Source organism: Salvelinus fontinalis, unplaced genomic scaffold, assembly GCF_029448725.1.
Source record: "Salvelinus fontinalis isolate EN_2023a unplaced genomic scaffold, ASM2944872v1 scaffold_0081, whole genome shotgun sequence".
NCBI classification, from domain to species: domain Eukaryota; kingdom Metazoa; phylum Chordata; class Actinopteri; order Salmoniformes; family Salmonidae; genus Salvelinus; species Salvelinus fontinalis.
Window position 1 is genome coordinate 397,501 of NW_026600290.1, and position 17,500 is coordinate 415,000.

The window sequence follows — 17,500 nt, forward strand, 5'->3', positions numbered from 1 at the left end:
TTCTGTCTCTCCTCTCTCTTCTCTTCTCTCTCTTCTGTCTCTTTTCTCTCCTCTCTCTCTCCTCTCTCTTCTCTCTCTCCTCTCTCTTCTGTCTCTCCTCTCTCTGTCTCTCCTATCTCTCTCTCTCTCTCTCTCTCTTCTGTCTCTCCTCTCATCTGTCTCGCTCTCTCTTCTGTCTCTCCTCTCTCTTCTCTTCTCTCTCTTCTGTCTCTTTTCTCTCTTCTCTCTTCTCTCTCTCCTCTCTCTTCTGTCTCTCCTCTCTCTTCTGTCTCTCCTCTCTCTTCTGTCTCTCCTCTCTCTTCTGTCTCTCCTCTCTCTTCTGTCTCTCCTCTCTCTCCTCTCTCTCCTCTCTCTTCTGTCTCTCCTCTCTCTTCTGTCTCTCCTCTCTCTTCTGTCTCTCCTCTCTCTTCTGTCTCTCCTCTCTCTCCTCTCTCTTCTGTCTCTTCTGTCTCTCCTCTCTTTTCATACATGTTTTCTCTCCTAGAAGAAAGCTGTCCTCTTTCAGGCAGCGAAGCGACGTCCCACATCACAGTGTGGTGTGTGTGTCCCACTGGTGTGTGCGTGTGTTCGTGGGGACTCTCCCTCTCTTTGGGGACGTTGTCTGGCTTCAACAGCTTTCTTACAGTTTTACACTGCTGAGCAGAGAGACACACATCTAAACACATAGACACACACACACACACACACACACACACACACACCATTACACAGACAGCCAGTCGACACGAACACATATGTGCAGAACGTAAGCAAGGCACTGCATGCTAGTATAGTACAGAGCTCTATATAACAACAAGTAACCCTTATCAACATCCTGTTAGTATAGTACAGAACTATATATAACAACAAGTAACCACTATCAACATCCTGTTAGTATCGTACAGAGCTATATATAACAACAAGTAACCCACTATCAACATCCTGTTAGTATAGTACAGAGCTCTATATAACAACAAGTAACCACTATCAACATCCTGTTAGTATAGTACAGAGCTCTATATAACAACAAGTAACCACTATCCACATCCTGTTAGTATAGTACAGAGCTCTATATAACAACAAGTAACCCTTATCAACATCCTGTTAGTATAGTACAGAGCTCTATATAACAACAAGTAACCCTTATCAACATCCTGTTAGTATCGTACAGAGCTATATATAACAACAAGTAACCCACTATCAACATCCTGTTAGTATCGTACAGAGCTCTATATAACAACAAGTAACCACTATCAACATCCTGTTAGTATAGTACAGAGCTCTATATAACAACAAGTAACCCACCATCACATCCTGTTAGTATAGTACAGAGCTATATATAACAACAAGTAACCACTATCAACATCCTGTTAGTATAGTACAGAGCTCTATATAACAACAAGTAACCACTATCAACATCCTGTTAGTATAGTACAGAGCTCTATATAACAACAAGTAACCACTATCAACATCCTGTTAGTATAGTACAGAGCTCTATATAACAACAAGTAACCCCTATCAACATCCTGTTAGTATAGTACAGAGCTCTATATAACAACAAGTAACCACTATCAACATCCTGTTAGTATAGTACAGAGCTCTATATAACACCAAGTAACCCACTATCAACATCCTGTTAGTATAGTACAGAGCTCTATATAACAACAAGTAACCACTATCAACATCCTGTTAGTATAGTACAGAGCTATATATAACAACAAGTAACCCACCATCACATCCTGTTAGTATAGTACAGAGCTCTATATAACAACAAGTAACCACTATCAACATCCTGTTAGTATAGTACAGAGCTCTATATAACAACAAGTAACCCACTATCAACATCCTGTTAGTATAGTACAGAGCTCTATATAACAACAAGTAACCCCTATCAACATCCTGTTAGTATAGTACAGAGCTCTATATAACAACAAGTAACCCCTATCAACATCCTGTTAGTATAGTACAGAGCTCTATATAACAACAAGTAACCCCTATCAACATCCTGTTAGTATAGTACAGAGCTCTATATAACAACAAGTAACCCCTATCAACATCCTGTTAGTATAGTACAGAGCTCTATATAACAACAAGTAACCCACTATCAACATCCTGTTAGTATAGTACAGAGCTCTATATAACAACAAGTAACCCCTATCAACATCCTGTTAGTATAGTACAGAGCTCTATATAACAACAAGTAACCCCTATCAACATCCTGTTAGTTTAGTACAGAGCTCTATATAACAACACGTAACCACTATCAACATCCTGTTAGTATAGTACAGAGCTCTATATAACAACAAGTAACCCACTATCAACATCCTGTTAGTATAGCACAGAGCTCTATATAACAACACGTAACCACTATCAACATCCTGTTAGTATAGTACAGAGCTCTATATAACAACAAGTAACCCACTATCAACATCCTGTTAGTATAGCACAGAGCTCTATATAACAACAAGTAACCCACTATCAACATCCTGTTAGTATAGTACAGAGCTCTATATAACAACAAGTAACCCACTATCAACATCCTGTTAGTATAGTACAGAGCTCTATATAACAACAAGTAACCCACTATCAACATCCTGTTAGTATAGTACAGAGCTCTATATAACAACAAGTAACCCACTATCAACATCACGACATCACAACACATCAACCAATAGCAGAGCTGGGTTTATAAACTCCACACACTTGACTTAACATCTAATGTTCTTCTCTTTCTCTTTTTCCTTTCCTTTCCTTTCCTTTCGTTTAAACGTGTGACATGTAGGAGTCAAAGAGGAACCAGAAGGAGGTGAAAAACCTCATCTCATTTATTCTCATTTAGTGGAATTTATTTCACTTTTGTATATTATCGACTTCACTTGCTTTGGCAATGTTAACATATGTTTCCCATGGCAATAAAGCCCCTTGAATTGAATTGGAATGAGAGATAGAGAGGGCTAGAGAGACAGAGAGAGAGAGAGACAGAGAGAGTGAGTGAGTGAGTGAGTGAGTGAGTGAGTGAGTGAGTGAGTGAGTGAGTGAGTGAGTGAGTGAGTGAGTGAGTGAGTGAGTGAGTGACAGACAGACAGACAGACAGACAGACAGACAGACAGACAGACAGACAGACGACATTTAAAAAACGAGGAGTTTTGAGAGACAGCTATGAACTTCAATCTTCTGATGGGTTTTAAAATGGAACTGACAGCATTTTATCTATTTTGCCGTTATGAAACAAACAGCCTATCAGAATATCAGTCAGAATGATCAGATTCCCAGTTTACGCTACAAAAACCAACTCTGTATTTTGTTTTTTAAGATGAGGTTCTATCTGTCTCAACGTTCGATGACGTACAGTAAGACACTGTTGGCAGAATAGATGGATGCAGTTCAATGGATAATCAATATAATTCACCAATACATTAATCAATATAATTCACCAATACATTAATCAATATAATTCACCAATACATTAATCAATATAATTCACCAATACATTAATCAATATAATTCACCAATACATTAATCAATACAATTCACCAATACATTAATCAATATAATTCACCAATACATTAATCAATATAATTCACCAATACATTAATCAATATAATTCACCAATACATTAATCAATATAATTCACCAATACATTAATCAATATAATTCACCAATACATTAATCAATATAATTCACCAATACATTAATCAATATAATTCACCAATACATTAATCAATATAATTCACCAATACATTAATCAATATAATTCACCAATACATTAATCAATATAATTCACCAATACATTAATCAATATAATTCACCAATACATTAATCAATACAATTCACCAATACATTAATCAATATAATTCACCAATACATTAATCAATATAATTCACCAATACATTAATCAATATAATTCACCAATACATTAATCAATATAATTCACCAATACATTAATCAATATAATTCACCAATACATTAATCAATATAATTCACCAATACATTAATCAATATAATTCACCAATACATTAATCAATATAATTCACCAATACATTAATCAATATAATTCACCAATACATTAATCAATATAATTCACCAATACATGAATCAATACAATTCACCAATACATTTGTAAACGTCAGCAAAGCAAGTAGACACAGTGTTAACAGCCTAACCAGCTCTGCTATGGTGAGTAAAACGGTCACAGGGAGCTGTTCTCTCATTGGTGTCTGGAAGTAGCTAGACAACGGTAGCCAGTTAGCTTGGGTGCTTGGTTAGCTAACTGGCTAACGTTATCTAGCTACTTGGGTGCTTGGTTGGGACAAGCATGCATTGGCAGGCAAGCTGCAGGAGGACGAGGAGGTTACTATTTCCCATCGTTTATCAGTGCAATTTTAACGACCAACTAGCTAAAAACGTTAGATTTGATCTCATCTTGCTCTGGCTAGCATCAGTTGTTGATCTTGTTTCTGTTGATGTGCATAACGGAGGGAAAGAGAGCCTAGCTTTTCATGGTTGTTTGATCAACAGGACGGTAAAGTTCTGTCAGAGGAGTACCGTGGGGTTTCCATAGTTACAGAAATCCTTTGTATTTTGTGGCTTCTGGCTTTTGCCTGTAAACACACAGTCCAGTTCTTACCGCCTGTAAACACACAGTCCAGTTCATACTGCCTGTAAACACACAGTCCAGTTCATATTGCCTGTAAACACACAGTCCTGTTCATACTGCCTGTAAACACACAGTCCAGTTCATACTGCCTGTAAACACACAGTCCAGTTCATATTGCCTGTAAACACACAGTCCTGTTCATACCGCCTGTAAACACACAGTCCAGTTCACAGTGAATGATGACAAGCTCAACAGGCCCCTTGTGGCAGACGTATTTATTAGGTTTTATTTACTGCAGTGTCTATTCATTTTCCAAATGCACGGCCGCTTTCCCACTCTATGTTGCTATATTTTCACAAACTCTTTACTATACGTCATTCTCAAACGTCTTTTTCATTCCATGTATTTAGAAGGTGAGAATGACCATATCTAAGTGGTGGCTTGTCAGATTCTTCCTGGGGTGTAGAGCAACACATGTTAACAGGATTTCATGTTGCTGAAACGCTGTCAGGTCCACTTTCATGGAGAAGGTGTCTGTGTGTGTGTGTGTGTGTGTGTGTGTGTGTGTGTGTGTGTGTGTGTGTGTGTGTGTGTGTGTGTGTGTGTGTGTGTGTGTGTGTGTGTGTGTGTGTGTGTGAGTGTGAGTGACAGAGAGTCTAATTAAAACACCACACAGCCACAAGGGACACATCACATTCCTCTCTCTCTCTGTCTTCCTCCTCCTCCTCTCTCTCTCTTCCTCCTCCTCTCTCTCTCTTCCTCCTCTTCCTAATCACCCCCTCTCTCTTCCTCCTCCTCCTCTCTCTCTCTTCCTTCTCCTCCTCTCTCTCTTCCTCCTCATCTCTCTCTCCTCCATCTCTTCCTCCTCCTCTCTCTCTCTCTTCATCCTCCTCATCTCTCTATTCATCCTCCTCCTCTCTCTCTTCTTACTCCTCCTCCCCTCTCTCTCTTCCTCCTCCCCTCCTCTCTTCCTCCTCTTCCTCCTCCCCTCCTCTCTTCCTCCTCCTCTCTCTCTCTTCTTCCTGTCTCTCTCTCCACCTCTTCTTTACACTTTTGCTGAACGGCAAATAAAGAGCTAACAAGAGAATCTGTCCTCTGTCCTCCAATAGGGACAAATAGAAAGAGAGAGGGGGAGAGGACAGTATAGTGGAGGTATAGAGGACAGTATAGTGGAGGTATAGAGGACAGTATAGTGGAGGTATAGAGGACAGTATAGTGGAGGTATAGAGGACAGTGTAGTGGAGGTATAGAGGACAGTATAGTGGAGGTATAGAGGACAGTATAGTGGAGGTATAGAGGACAGTATAGTGGAGGTATAGAGGACAGTATAGTGGAGGTATAGAGGACAGTATAGTGGAGGTATAGAGGACAGTATAGTGGAGGTATAGAGGACAGTGTAGTGGAGGTATAGAGTATCTGTGTATATACAGATGTTTTAAATGACTGTTCTTACCAGCCATGCTGAGGTAGACAGAGGGAGAGGTGTGGTTTTGTCCGGTCAGCTCGTTGACCGCCTGTACGTAGTACCGCCCCACGTCAACCGCACTGGCCGACAAGACAACCAGCTGATTGTCCAACGACACGGCTCTGTAGGAGAGAGATAAAACCAGACAAGGAATTTCAGTTTCTCCAGAATATCATTTCAGCACATGGAGAATGTACACACAACGTCCAACCAAAACAAGCTGATGAATGAGTCCCTCCCTTTCCTCTCATCAGGTCCGTCTCTGCTTGTTGTTGACATCACATCCTCTGATGCTCTCTGACACACCAGGAACAATACATTCACACACACACACACCCACAGACACACACACACACATGCACACACACACATGCACACACACACACACACACACACACACACACACACACACACACACACACACACACACACACACACACAAGCACACACACATGCACACACACACACACACACACACACACACACACACACACACACACACACACAACCGCAGACACACACATGCACACCCACACACCCACACACACACACACACACACACACACACACACACACACACACACACACACACACACACACACACACACACACACAACCGCAGACACACACATGCACACCCACAGACACACACACACACACACACACACACACACACACACACACACACACACACACACACACACACACACACACACACACACACACACACACACACACACACACACACACAACCGCAGACACACACATGCACACCCACAGACACACACACACACACATGCACACACACACACACACACACACATACACACACACACACACAAACAAATACACACAAATACACACAGACACTTTATGACAGTGAGGTTGTGTACTGTATATTCTGTATATTGAATAGTGAGGAGATTAGTGTGGTTGCTACCTCCAGGAGAGGCCACAAGGGTGTGTGTGTGTGTGTGTGTGTGTGTGTGTGTGTGTGTGTGTGTGTGTGTGTGTGTGTGTGTGTGTGTGTGTGTGTGTGTGTGTGTGTGTGTGTGTGTGTGCGTGCGTGCGTGCGTGCGTGCGTGCGTGCGTGCGTGCGTGCGTGCGTCAATAAGGAAGCAGTTTAGACAAACCAGGGGCTGAATATTGAGCAGCCTTGAGAAGATGACATAGTTTATATTGATATGGGACAAACACAGATTATTGATCATAGTCTGCTGCTAGGAAAACTGGTGTTATGGCTTTACACCCCCCTGCTATATGTGGATTAAGAAGACAGAACACAGAACACAGAGGGTGTTCTAGAATGGAAGCCTCTACAACATAATCCAGGTAGAATCAGGAATTCCCCAGAGCAGCTGTCTAGGCACCTTACTTTTTTAATCGTTACAAACGACATTTGAGTTAAGCCAGTGTGTCTATGTATGCGGATGACTCAACACTGTACACGTCAGCTACTACAGCGACTGAAATGACTGCAACACTTAACAAAGAGCTGCAGTTAGTTTCAGAATGGGTGGCAAGGAATAAGTTAGCCCTAAATATTTCAAAAACGAAAAGCATTTTATTTGGGACAAATCATTCACTAAACCTTAAACCTCAACTAAATCTTGTAATGAATAATGTGGAAATTGAGCAGGTTGAGGTGACTAAACTGCTTGGAGTAACCTTGGATTGTAAACTGTCATGGTCAAAACATATTGATAGAACAGTAGCTAAGATGGGGAGAAGTCTGTCTATAATAAAGCTCTGCTCTGCCTTCTTAACAGCACTGTCAACAAGGCAGGTCCTACAGGCCCTAGTTTTGTCGCACCTGAATACTGTACAGTCGTGTGGTCAGGTGCCACAAAGAAGGACTTAGGAATATTGCTATTGACTCAGAACAGGGCAGCAAAAATTACATGGGGAGCTAAAATGAATGATATGCATGTCAATCTCTCCAGGCTCAAAGTAGAGGACAGATTGACTTCATCACTACTCGTATTAGTGGGAGGTATTGACATGTTGAAAGCACCAAGCTGTCTGTCTAAACGACTGACACACAGCTCGGACACCCACCCATACCCCACAAGACATGCCACCAGAGGTCTCTTCACCGTCCCCAAGTCCAGAACAGACAATGGGAGGCACACAGTACTACATAGAGCCATGACTACATGGAACTCTATTCCACTGGAAATCTACTGACTTTTTCCACATTTTGTTACAATACAGCCTCATTCTAAAATGGATTAAATAACACATTCTCCTCAGCAATATATAAACAATACCCCACAATGACAAAGTGAGATTTGGTTTTGTTTATGTTTGCAAATTTATTAAAAACAAAAATACCTTATTTACACAAGTATTCAGACCCTTTGCTATATGAGACTCGACATTGAGCTCAGGTGCATCCTGTTTCCATTGATCATCCTTGAGATGTTTCTACAACTAGATTGGAGTCCACCTGTGGTAAATTCAATTGATTGGACATGATTTGGAAAGACACACACCTGTCTATATAAGGTCCCACAGTTGACAGTGCAGATCAGAGCAAAAACCAAAACTGTGAGGTCGAAGGAATTGTCTCCGAGACAGGATTGTATCGAGGCACAGATCTGGGTACCAAAAATGTCAAAAATATGTGTGTGTGTGTGTGTGTGTGTGTGTGTGTGTGTGTGTGTGTGTGTGTGTTCTGTACATGTTCAGCACCATCTCACTCACTGAATGACACACTGTTTTATCTGTTAAATCTATATAGAAATCTATTTTACATGTCTTCATTTCTCTCCCCTCTTCCCTCCCTCCCTCTCTCCCTCGTCTTCATGTTTTCGCTCTCCAACTCTGTCTCTGTCTCTCTCTCTCTCTCTCTCTCTCTCTCTCTCTCTCTCTCTCTCTCTCTCTCTCTCTCTCTCTCCTCTACAATAAGAGTGTAAATCAATCCTAGTTGAGGCAGCAGTAAGAGGTATATTCAATATGTGATGCTCTCTGTTCTTATTAGTCAAACATTTCATTACTCTCTACAATCTTTTAATTCCCTCACTACCCTCTAGTCTCTCTCTCTCTCTCTGTCTCTCTCTGTCTCTCTCTCTCTCTCTCTACATCTCTCTCCAACTCTCTCCCCCCCCTCTGTCTCTCTCTCCCCCTCTCTCTCTCTCCATCTCTCTCTCTCTAAGTAACAGAGGAACACTCCAGATGTTTCATTAAGTCCGAGGCCCCTAGACTCATTTCACAAACACTCTGAGCAAAAACCTGACTGCTAAAGACACAGAGTCCCACTGTCCAAGCTGACTAACACACAGAGCCCCACTGTCCAAACTGACTAACACACAGAGACCCACTGTCTAAACTAACACACAGAGACCCACTGTCCAAACTGACTAACACACAGAGTCCCACTGTCCAAACTGACTAACACACAGAGCCCCACTGTCCAAACTGACTAACACACAGAGCCCCACTGTCCAAACTGACTAACACACAGAGTCCCACTGTCCAAACTGACTAACACACAGAGTCCCACTGTCCAAACTGACTAACACACAGAGCCCCACTGTCCAAACTGACTAACACACAGAGCCCCACTGTCCAAACTGACTAACACACAGAGTCCCACTGTCCAAACTGACTAACACACAGAGTCCCACTGTCCAAACTGACTAACACACAGAGTCCCACTGTCCAAACTGACTAACACACAGAGTCCCACTGTTCAAACTGACTAACACACAGAGTCACACTGTCCAAACTGACTAACACACAGAGTCCCACTGTCCAAACTGACTAACACACAGAGTCCCACTGTCCAAACTGACTAACACACAGAGTCCCACTGTCCAAACTAACACACAGAGTCCCACTGTCCAAACTGACACACAGAGACCCACTGTCCAAACTGACTAACACACAGAGTCCCACTGTTCAAACTGACTAACACACAGAGTCCCACTGTCCAAACTGACTAACACACAGAGCCCCACTGTCCAAACTGACTAACACACAGAGTCCCACTGTCCAAACTGACTAACACACAGAGCCCCACTGTCCAAACTGACTAACACACAGAGCCCCACTGTCCAAACTGACTAACACACAGAGTCCCACTGTCCAAACTGACTAACACACAGAGCCCCACTGTCCAAACTGACTAACACACAGAGTCCCACTGTCCAAACTGACTAACACACAGAGTCCCACTGTCCAAACTGACTAACACACAGAGTCCCACTGTCCAAACTGACTAACACACAGAGTCCCACTGTCCAAACTGACTAACACACAGAGTCCCACTGTCCAAACTAACACACAGAGTCCCACTGTCCAAACTGACACACAGAGACCCACTGTCCAAACCGACTATTTGTAGTCAGGCAGAGGTTTGGACAGCTGCCACCGCAGCCAACAGGTCCTTCAAAAACACCCCAAAGAGACGGTGGTGATATGTTTTCCTCTGCCAGGCGAACTGCTCTCACTCTGTGGGGGTTTCACTGTCCTCCTGGCTAACTGCTGTGTGTGTGTGTGTGTGTGTGTGTGTGTGTGTGTGTGTGTGTGTGTGTGTGTGTGTGTGTGTGTGTGTGTGTGTGTGTGTGTGTGTGAGAGGGAGAGAGTCAGGATACAGACTGTTTGTCTAAGCACAAGGTGGATGGAAAGAGAGAGGAACAGAGAGAGTAATGAAACTAGGATGAGAAAGAGAGAGGAAGAGAGGATGGAGGGGTGGAAGGTCAGATGCTGAACATAATAGACCAGTGACTCTGTTTCCTGGGAACATACCATTCAGGAGGTCACATGACTCTCTCCATTAGGAAGCAGTCATTTCTCCACAATTTTAAAAGCGTTGGAATGGGCTGCAGGAGGTTTCCACATACAACTAATTTCCTTTCACATCAACGAAGGGAAGTGAACAAGTGCACGAAGGGAAGTGAACAAGTGCACGTTTCAGGAGAAAGGAGAGATTATTGGGGCGCAGCTCAAGTTGTCTGTTCACCACAAGTCTGTGACAAGCTACGATTATTAAGCAAGTGAGAGACAATAACACAACACAGTACAACACAGTACAAGAGCTTCACCGACTGGCCTGTGTTCAGGCCTATTAGGTGAATGGATCTCCAGAATAATCCTGATTAGGACTAATCATGTCTGTCTTCAATTAACCTCTCTCTCTCTCTCTCTCTCTCTGCCTCTCTCTCTCTCTCTCTCTATGTCTCTCTGTCTCTCTCTGCCTCTCTCTGCCTCTCTATGTCTCTCTCTCTCTGTGTCTCTCTCTCTCTGTGTCTCTCTCTCTCTATCTCTCTCTATGTCTCTCTTCTCTCTCTCTACCTCTCTCTCTGTCTCTCTCTGCCTCTCTCTGCCTCTCTATGTCTCTCTCTCTCTGTGTCTCTCTCTCTCTATCTCTCTCTCTCTATGTCTCTTCTCTCTCTCTCTCTCTCTCTCTCTGCCTCTCTCTGTCTCTCTGTCTCTCTCTCTCTGTCTCTCTCTCTCTCTCTCTGCCTCTCTCTGTCTCTCTCTCTCTCTGCCTCTCTCTCTCTCTGCCTCTCTGTCTCTCTCTCTCTCTGTGTCTCTGTCTCTCTCTCTCTATGTCTCTTTTCTCTCTCTCTACCTCTCTCTCTATCTCTCTCTCTCTCCTCTCTCTCTCTCTTCTCTCTCTCTGTAGAAAAGGCCCATGGAGTTGGTGGAAGAATCCTTTAATTCATGGCCACTTGCTCAGCTGGGCCAGGGGCGCTTTAATTAGGTCAGGTGGAAATGTCTGACAGATCTCAACTCATTAAAAGGAGGAAATCGCCATCGCCCCGACCTCACTGCGTTCTCTTCCTTAACTACGTCTAATCCAGAAGTTCTGTGCGTCCATGAATTCACGTAAATCCCCCGAAACTGTTACCTTTCATCTGAACTATCTGTTACCTTTCATCTGTTACCTTTCATCTGTTACCTGCCATCTGAACTATATGTTACCTTTTATCTGAACTATATGTTACCTTTTATCTGAACCATCTGTTACCTTTCATCTGTTACCGTTCATCTGTTACCTTTCATCTGAACTATCTGTTTTACTGTGAATAGAGATACTTTTGTACCTGTTTCCTCCAGCATCTTCACAAGGTCCTTTGCTGTTGTTCTGGGATTGATTTGCACTTTTCTCACCAAAGTACGTTGATCTCTAGGAAACAGAATGCGTCTCCTTCCTGAGCGGTATGACGGCTGCGTGGTCCCATGGTGTTTATACTTGCGTACTATTGTTTGTACAGATGAACGTGGTACCTTCAGGTGTTTGGAAATTGCTCCCAAGGATGAACCAGACTTGTGGAGGTCTACAATGTCTTTCCTGAGGTCTTGAGGTCTTGGCTGATTTCTTTTGATTTACTCATGATGTCAAGCAAAAAGGCACTGAGTTTGAAGGTAGGCCTTGAAATACATCCACAAGTACACCTCCAATTGACTCAAATGATGTCAATTATTCTATCAGAAGCTTCTAAAGCCATGACATAATTTTCTGGAATTTTCCAAGCTGTTTAAAGGCACAGTCAACTTAGTGTATGTAAACTTCTGACCCACTGGAATTGTGATACAGTGAATTATAAGTGAAATAATCTGCCTGTAAACAATTGTTTGAAAAATGACTTGTGTCGTGCACAAAGTAGATGTACTAACCGACTTGCCAAAACTATAGTTTGTAAACAAGAAATTTGTGGAGTGGTTGAAAAACGAGTTTTAATGACTCCAACCTAAGTGTATGTAAACTTCCGACTTCAACTGTATCTATGGTTCCATGCTGGTCCATAGTTTACTTTGGCAGAACATGTGAAATAGATAATAAACTAAGTGAAATAAACAATAAAAAACGCACAGTAAACATTACACACACAAAAGTTCCAAAAGAATAAAGACATTTCAAATGTCATATTATGTCTCTCTCTGTCTCTCGCTCTTTCTCTCATTCTCTCTCTCCGTCTCACTCCCCCTCTCTCACTTCCTGAGGTAAAGCAGCTAGGTTAATGATCGCCGTCAGTGTGTGTGTGGCAGGTAATTAATAGTGTGATTATTGTATAATTAGAATATCTAACAGCAAGAGATGAGAAGACATTCTATCACTCTGATAACACACACTCACACACTTTTACTGTCTTGTCAACTCTTTCTCGGGTTGACTATCTCTCTCTTCCTCCTCTCCCTCCTCTCTCTATCCCTCCTCTCTCTCTCTCCCTCCTCTCTATATCAATCCTCTCTATATCAATCCTCTCTCTCTCTCCCCTCTCTCGCTCTCTTTCTCTCGTTCTCTCTCTCTCCCTCTATCCCTCCTTTCTGTCCCTCCTCTCTCTCTCTATCCCCCCTCTCTCTCTCTCCCTCCTCTCTCTCTCCCTCCTCTCTCTCTCCCTCCCATCTCTGTCACTGAGTCAGAGTGATGGGACCAGACAGCTGCTGCAGAGCAGACAGACAAAAGTAGATGAGACAGGGGAAGAGAGTACACACACACACACAAACACACACACACACACACACAGAGGAGCGAGAGATTTATTGTGGGGAGAAACTAGAAAGGGATTGTTGAGGAGTTCAGTACTGAGAGAGTGAGAAGAGATTAAAGGAGAAGAGGAAGAAGGATCGGCAAGATAAAACAAGACAGACACCACCTCTTACAACAAGACAGACACCACCTCTTACAACAAGACAGACACCACCTCTTACAACAAGACAGACACCACCTCTTACAACAAGACAGACACCACCTCTTACAACAAGACAGACAACACCTCTTACAACAAGACAGACACCACCTCTTACAACAAGACAGACACCACCTCTTACAACAAGACAGACAACACCTCTTATAACAAGACAGACAACACCTCTTACAACAAGACAGACACCACCTCTTACAAGACAGACATCACTTCTTACAACAAGACAGAGAAAAAGGGGCCAAAGTGAGTATAGGTCAAAGTGAAAAATGATTGAGAGGAGAAGAACGAGAGAGAGATAAAGAATGAGAAGAACGAGAGAAAGAGGAGGCGGGTTCGAAGGGTGAACCGCCTGTTACAATATCAGCACAATCAGTTATTTTCCACTACATTAAAAGACCAAAGAAGCAATTCAATTAACTGTCCGAGGAGGAGAGAGGGGGAAGGAGTGAGAAATGTGCGAGTTCAAGCAGTCATCAAAAGGAAAATCTTCCTTTCTTTCTTTTTTCTTTTTCTATTATTAAAAAGATGAACCGGTAAGAGATTGGATTCAGATCACATAACACTATGTACTCTACTGCTGCTAGCCAGGACTAGGGCTCTGACACTATGTCCTGCTAGCTAGGACTGCTAGGGCTCTGACACTATGTCCTGCTAGCTAGGACTGCTAGGGCTCTGCCACTATGTCCTGCTAGCTAGGACTGCTAGGGCTCTGACACTATGTCCTGCTAGCTAGGACTGCTAGGGCTCTGACACTATGTCCTGCTAGCTAGGACTGCTAGGGCTCTGACACTATGTCCTGCTAGCTAGGACTGCTAGGGCTCTGACACTATGTCCTGCTAGCTAGGACTGCTAGGGCTCTGACACTATGTCCTGCTAGCTAGGACTGCTAGGGCTCTGACACTATGTCCTGCTAGCTAGGACTGCTAGGGCTCTGACACTGTGTCCTGCTAGCTAGGACTGCTAGGTCTCTAACACTATGTCCTGCTAGCTATGACTGCTAGGGCTCTGACACTATGTCCTGCTAGCTAGGACTGCTAGGGCTCTGACACTATGTCCTGCTAGCTAGGACTGCTAGGGCTCTGACACTATGTCCTGCTAGCTAGGACTGCTAGGGCTCTGACACTATGTCCTGCTAGCTAGGACTGCTAGGGCTCTGACACTATGTCCTGCTAGCTAGGACTGCTAGCGCTCTGACACTATGTCCTGCTAGCTAGGACTGCTAGCGCTCTGACACTATGTCCTGCTAGCTAGGACTGATAGGGCTCTGACACTATGTCCTGCTAGCTAGGACTGCTAGAGCTCTGACACTATGTCCTGCTAGCTAGGACTGCTAGGGCTCTGACACTATGTCCTGCTAGCTAGGACTGCTAGGGCTCTGCCACTATGTCCTGCTAGCTAGGACTGCTAGGGCTCTGACACTATGTCCTGCTAGCTAGGACTGCTAGGGCTCTGACACTATGTCCTGCTAGCTAGGACTGCTAGGGCTCTGACACTATGTCCTGCTAGCTAGGACTGCTAGCGCTCTGACACTATGTCCTGCTAGCTAGGACTGCTAGGGCTCTGACACTATGTCCTGCTAGCTAGGACTGCTAGGGCTCTGACACTATGTCCTGCTAGCTAGGACTGCTAGCGCTCTGACACTATGTCCTGCTAGCTAGGACTGCTAGGGCTCTGACACTATGTCCTGCTAGCTAGGACTGCTAGGGCTCTGACACTATGTCCTGCTAGCTAGGACTGCTAGGGCTCTGACACTATGTCCTGCTAGCTAGGACTGCTAGGGCTCTGACACGATGTCCTGCTAGCTAGGACTGCTAGGGCTCTGACACGATGTCCTGCTAGCTAGGACTGCTAGGGCTCTGACACTATGTCCTGCTAGCTAGGACTGCTAGGGCTCTGACACTATGTCCTGCTAGCTAGGACTGCTAGGGCTCTGACACTATGTCCTGCTAGCTAGGACTGCTAGGGCTCTGACACTATGTCCTGCTAGCTAGGACTGCTAGGGCTCTGACACTATGTCCTGCTAGCTAGGACTGCTAGCGCTCTGACACTATGTACTCTACTGCTGCTAGCTAGGACTGCTAGGGCTCTGACACTATGTCCTGCTAGCTAGGACTGCTAGGGCTCTGACACTATGTCCTGCTAGCTAGGACTGCTAGGGTTCTGACACTATGTCCTGCTAGCTAGGACTGCTAGGGCTCTGACACTATGTCCTGCTAGCTAGGACTGCTAGGCCTCTGACACTAGGTGTACAGACGTAACTATTCAATGTCCCTCAGGCTATGGCAGGCAAATACATATTTGTCTTCAAGAGGAGCTGTTGCTGCTTTGCCCATGATTATTTTTTGTTTTTCATCTGGGTTTAATAACCTAACATTCTGAAGACATTCTGTAAGCCGACTACGTGAAAATTCTGCTGATCTGCTGTTGAGCAAGACACTAATTGCTCCAGGGTGTCACGATCGTGTGGAGGATTGATGGACCAAAACGCAGCTTTAGGAAAATAAGCCATCTTCTTTTATTTTTAAAAGATGACGAAAAATAAACACGACACACTTTAACAAACTATACAAAACAACAAACGACCGTGAAGCTAAATAACGTTGTGCACATACACACACAGGCTACAAACGTTCTACATAGACAATTACCCACAACCAATGAGAGCCTATGGCTACCCTAAATAAGGCTCCCAATCAGAGACAACAGAAATCAGCTGTCTCTAATTGGGAACTCATTCAGGTAACCATAGACTCTCCTAGACAACTAAACATACATAGACAACACTAGACACATGTACTCCACACAAACCCATATACTATACCCAACAACCCCTTTACCATAAAAACACCCAAAACCAACAAAACACAAACATTCCCCATGTCACACCCTGACCTAACTAAAATAATAAAGAAAACAAAGAATACTAAGGCCAGGGCGTGACACAGGGTTACTGTCAACAATGTCTGATCCCTGGCCGTGCCTCTCTGAGGGTGTCTCAGGGAGAGACTCTCTGATGGTGTCTCAGGGAGAGACTCTCTGATGGTGTCAGGGAGAGACTCTCTGATGGTGTCTCAGGGAGAGACTCTCTGATGGTGTCTCAGGGAGAGACTCTCTGATGGTGTCAGGGAGAGACTCTCTGATGGTGTCTCAGGGAGAGACTCTCTGATGGTGTCAGGGAGAGACTCTCTGATGGTGTCTCAGGGAGAGAGGGGAGGATGTGTAAAAAAACAAATTTCTATTTCACACCACACATATAGACATGGAAGGGGAAAGACATTTAGACATGGAAGGGGAAAGACATTTAGACATGGAAGGGGAAAGACATTGAGACATGGAAGGGGAAAGACATTGAGACATGGAAGGGGAAAGACATTTAGACATGGAAGGGGAAAGACATTGAGACATGGAAGGGGAAAGACATTTAGACATGGAAGGGGAAAGACATTTAGACATGGAAGGGGAAAGACATTGAGACATGGAGGGGGAAAGACATTTAGACATGGAAGGGGAAAGACATTGAGACATGGAAGGGGAAAGACATTTAGACATGGAAGGGGAAAGACATTGAGACATGGAAGGGGAAAGACATTGAGACATGGAAGGGGAAAGACATTTAGACATGGAAGGGGAAAGACATTTAGACATGGAAGGGGAAAGACATTGAGACATGGAAGGGGAAAGACATTGAGACATGGAAGGGGAAAGACATTGAGACATGGAAGGGGAAAGACATTGAGACATGGAAGGGGAAAGACATTTAGACATGGAAGGGGAAAGACATTTAGACATGGAAGGGGAAAG

General features: G+C 43.7%; 1 protein-coding gene across 1 annotated transcript in view; it reads right to left on the minus strand.

Moving 5' to 3' along the window:
- Positions 1-17,500, minus strand: part of LOC129842964 (protein sidekick-1-like) — a 373,259-nt gene that overhangs the window by 304,039 nt on the left and 51,720 nt on the right. The window contains exon 5 of the mRNA XM_055911684.1: positions 6,030-6,163. Within this exon, the coding sequence (XP_055767659.1) occupies positions 6,030-6,163 (134 nt within the window). The remainder of the gene's footprint in view (positions 1-6,029; positions 6,164-17,500) is intronic.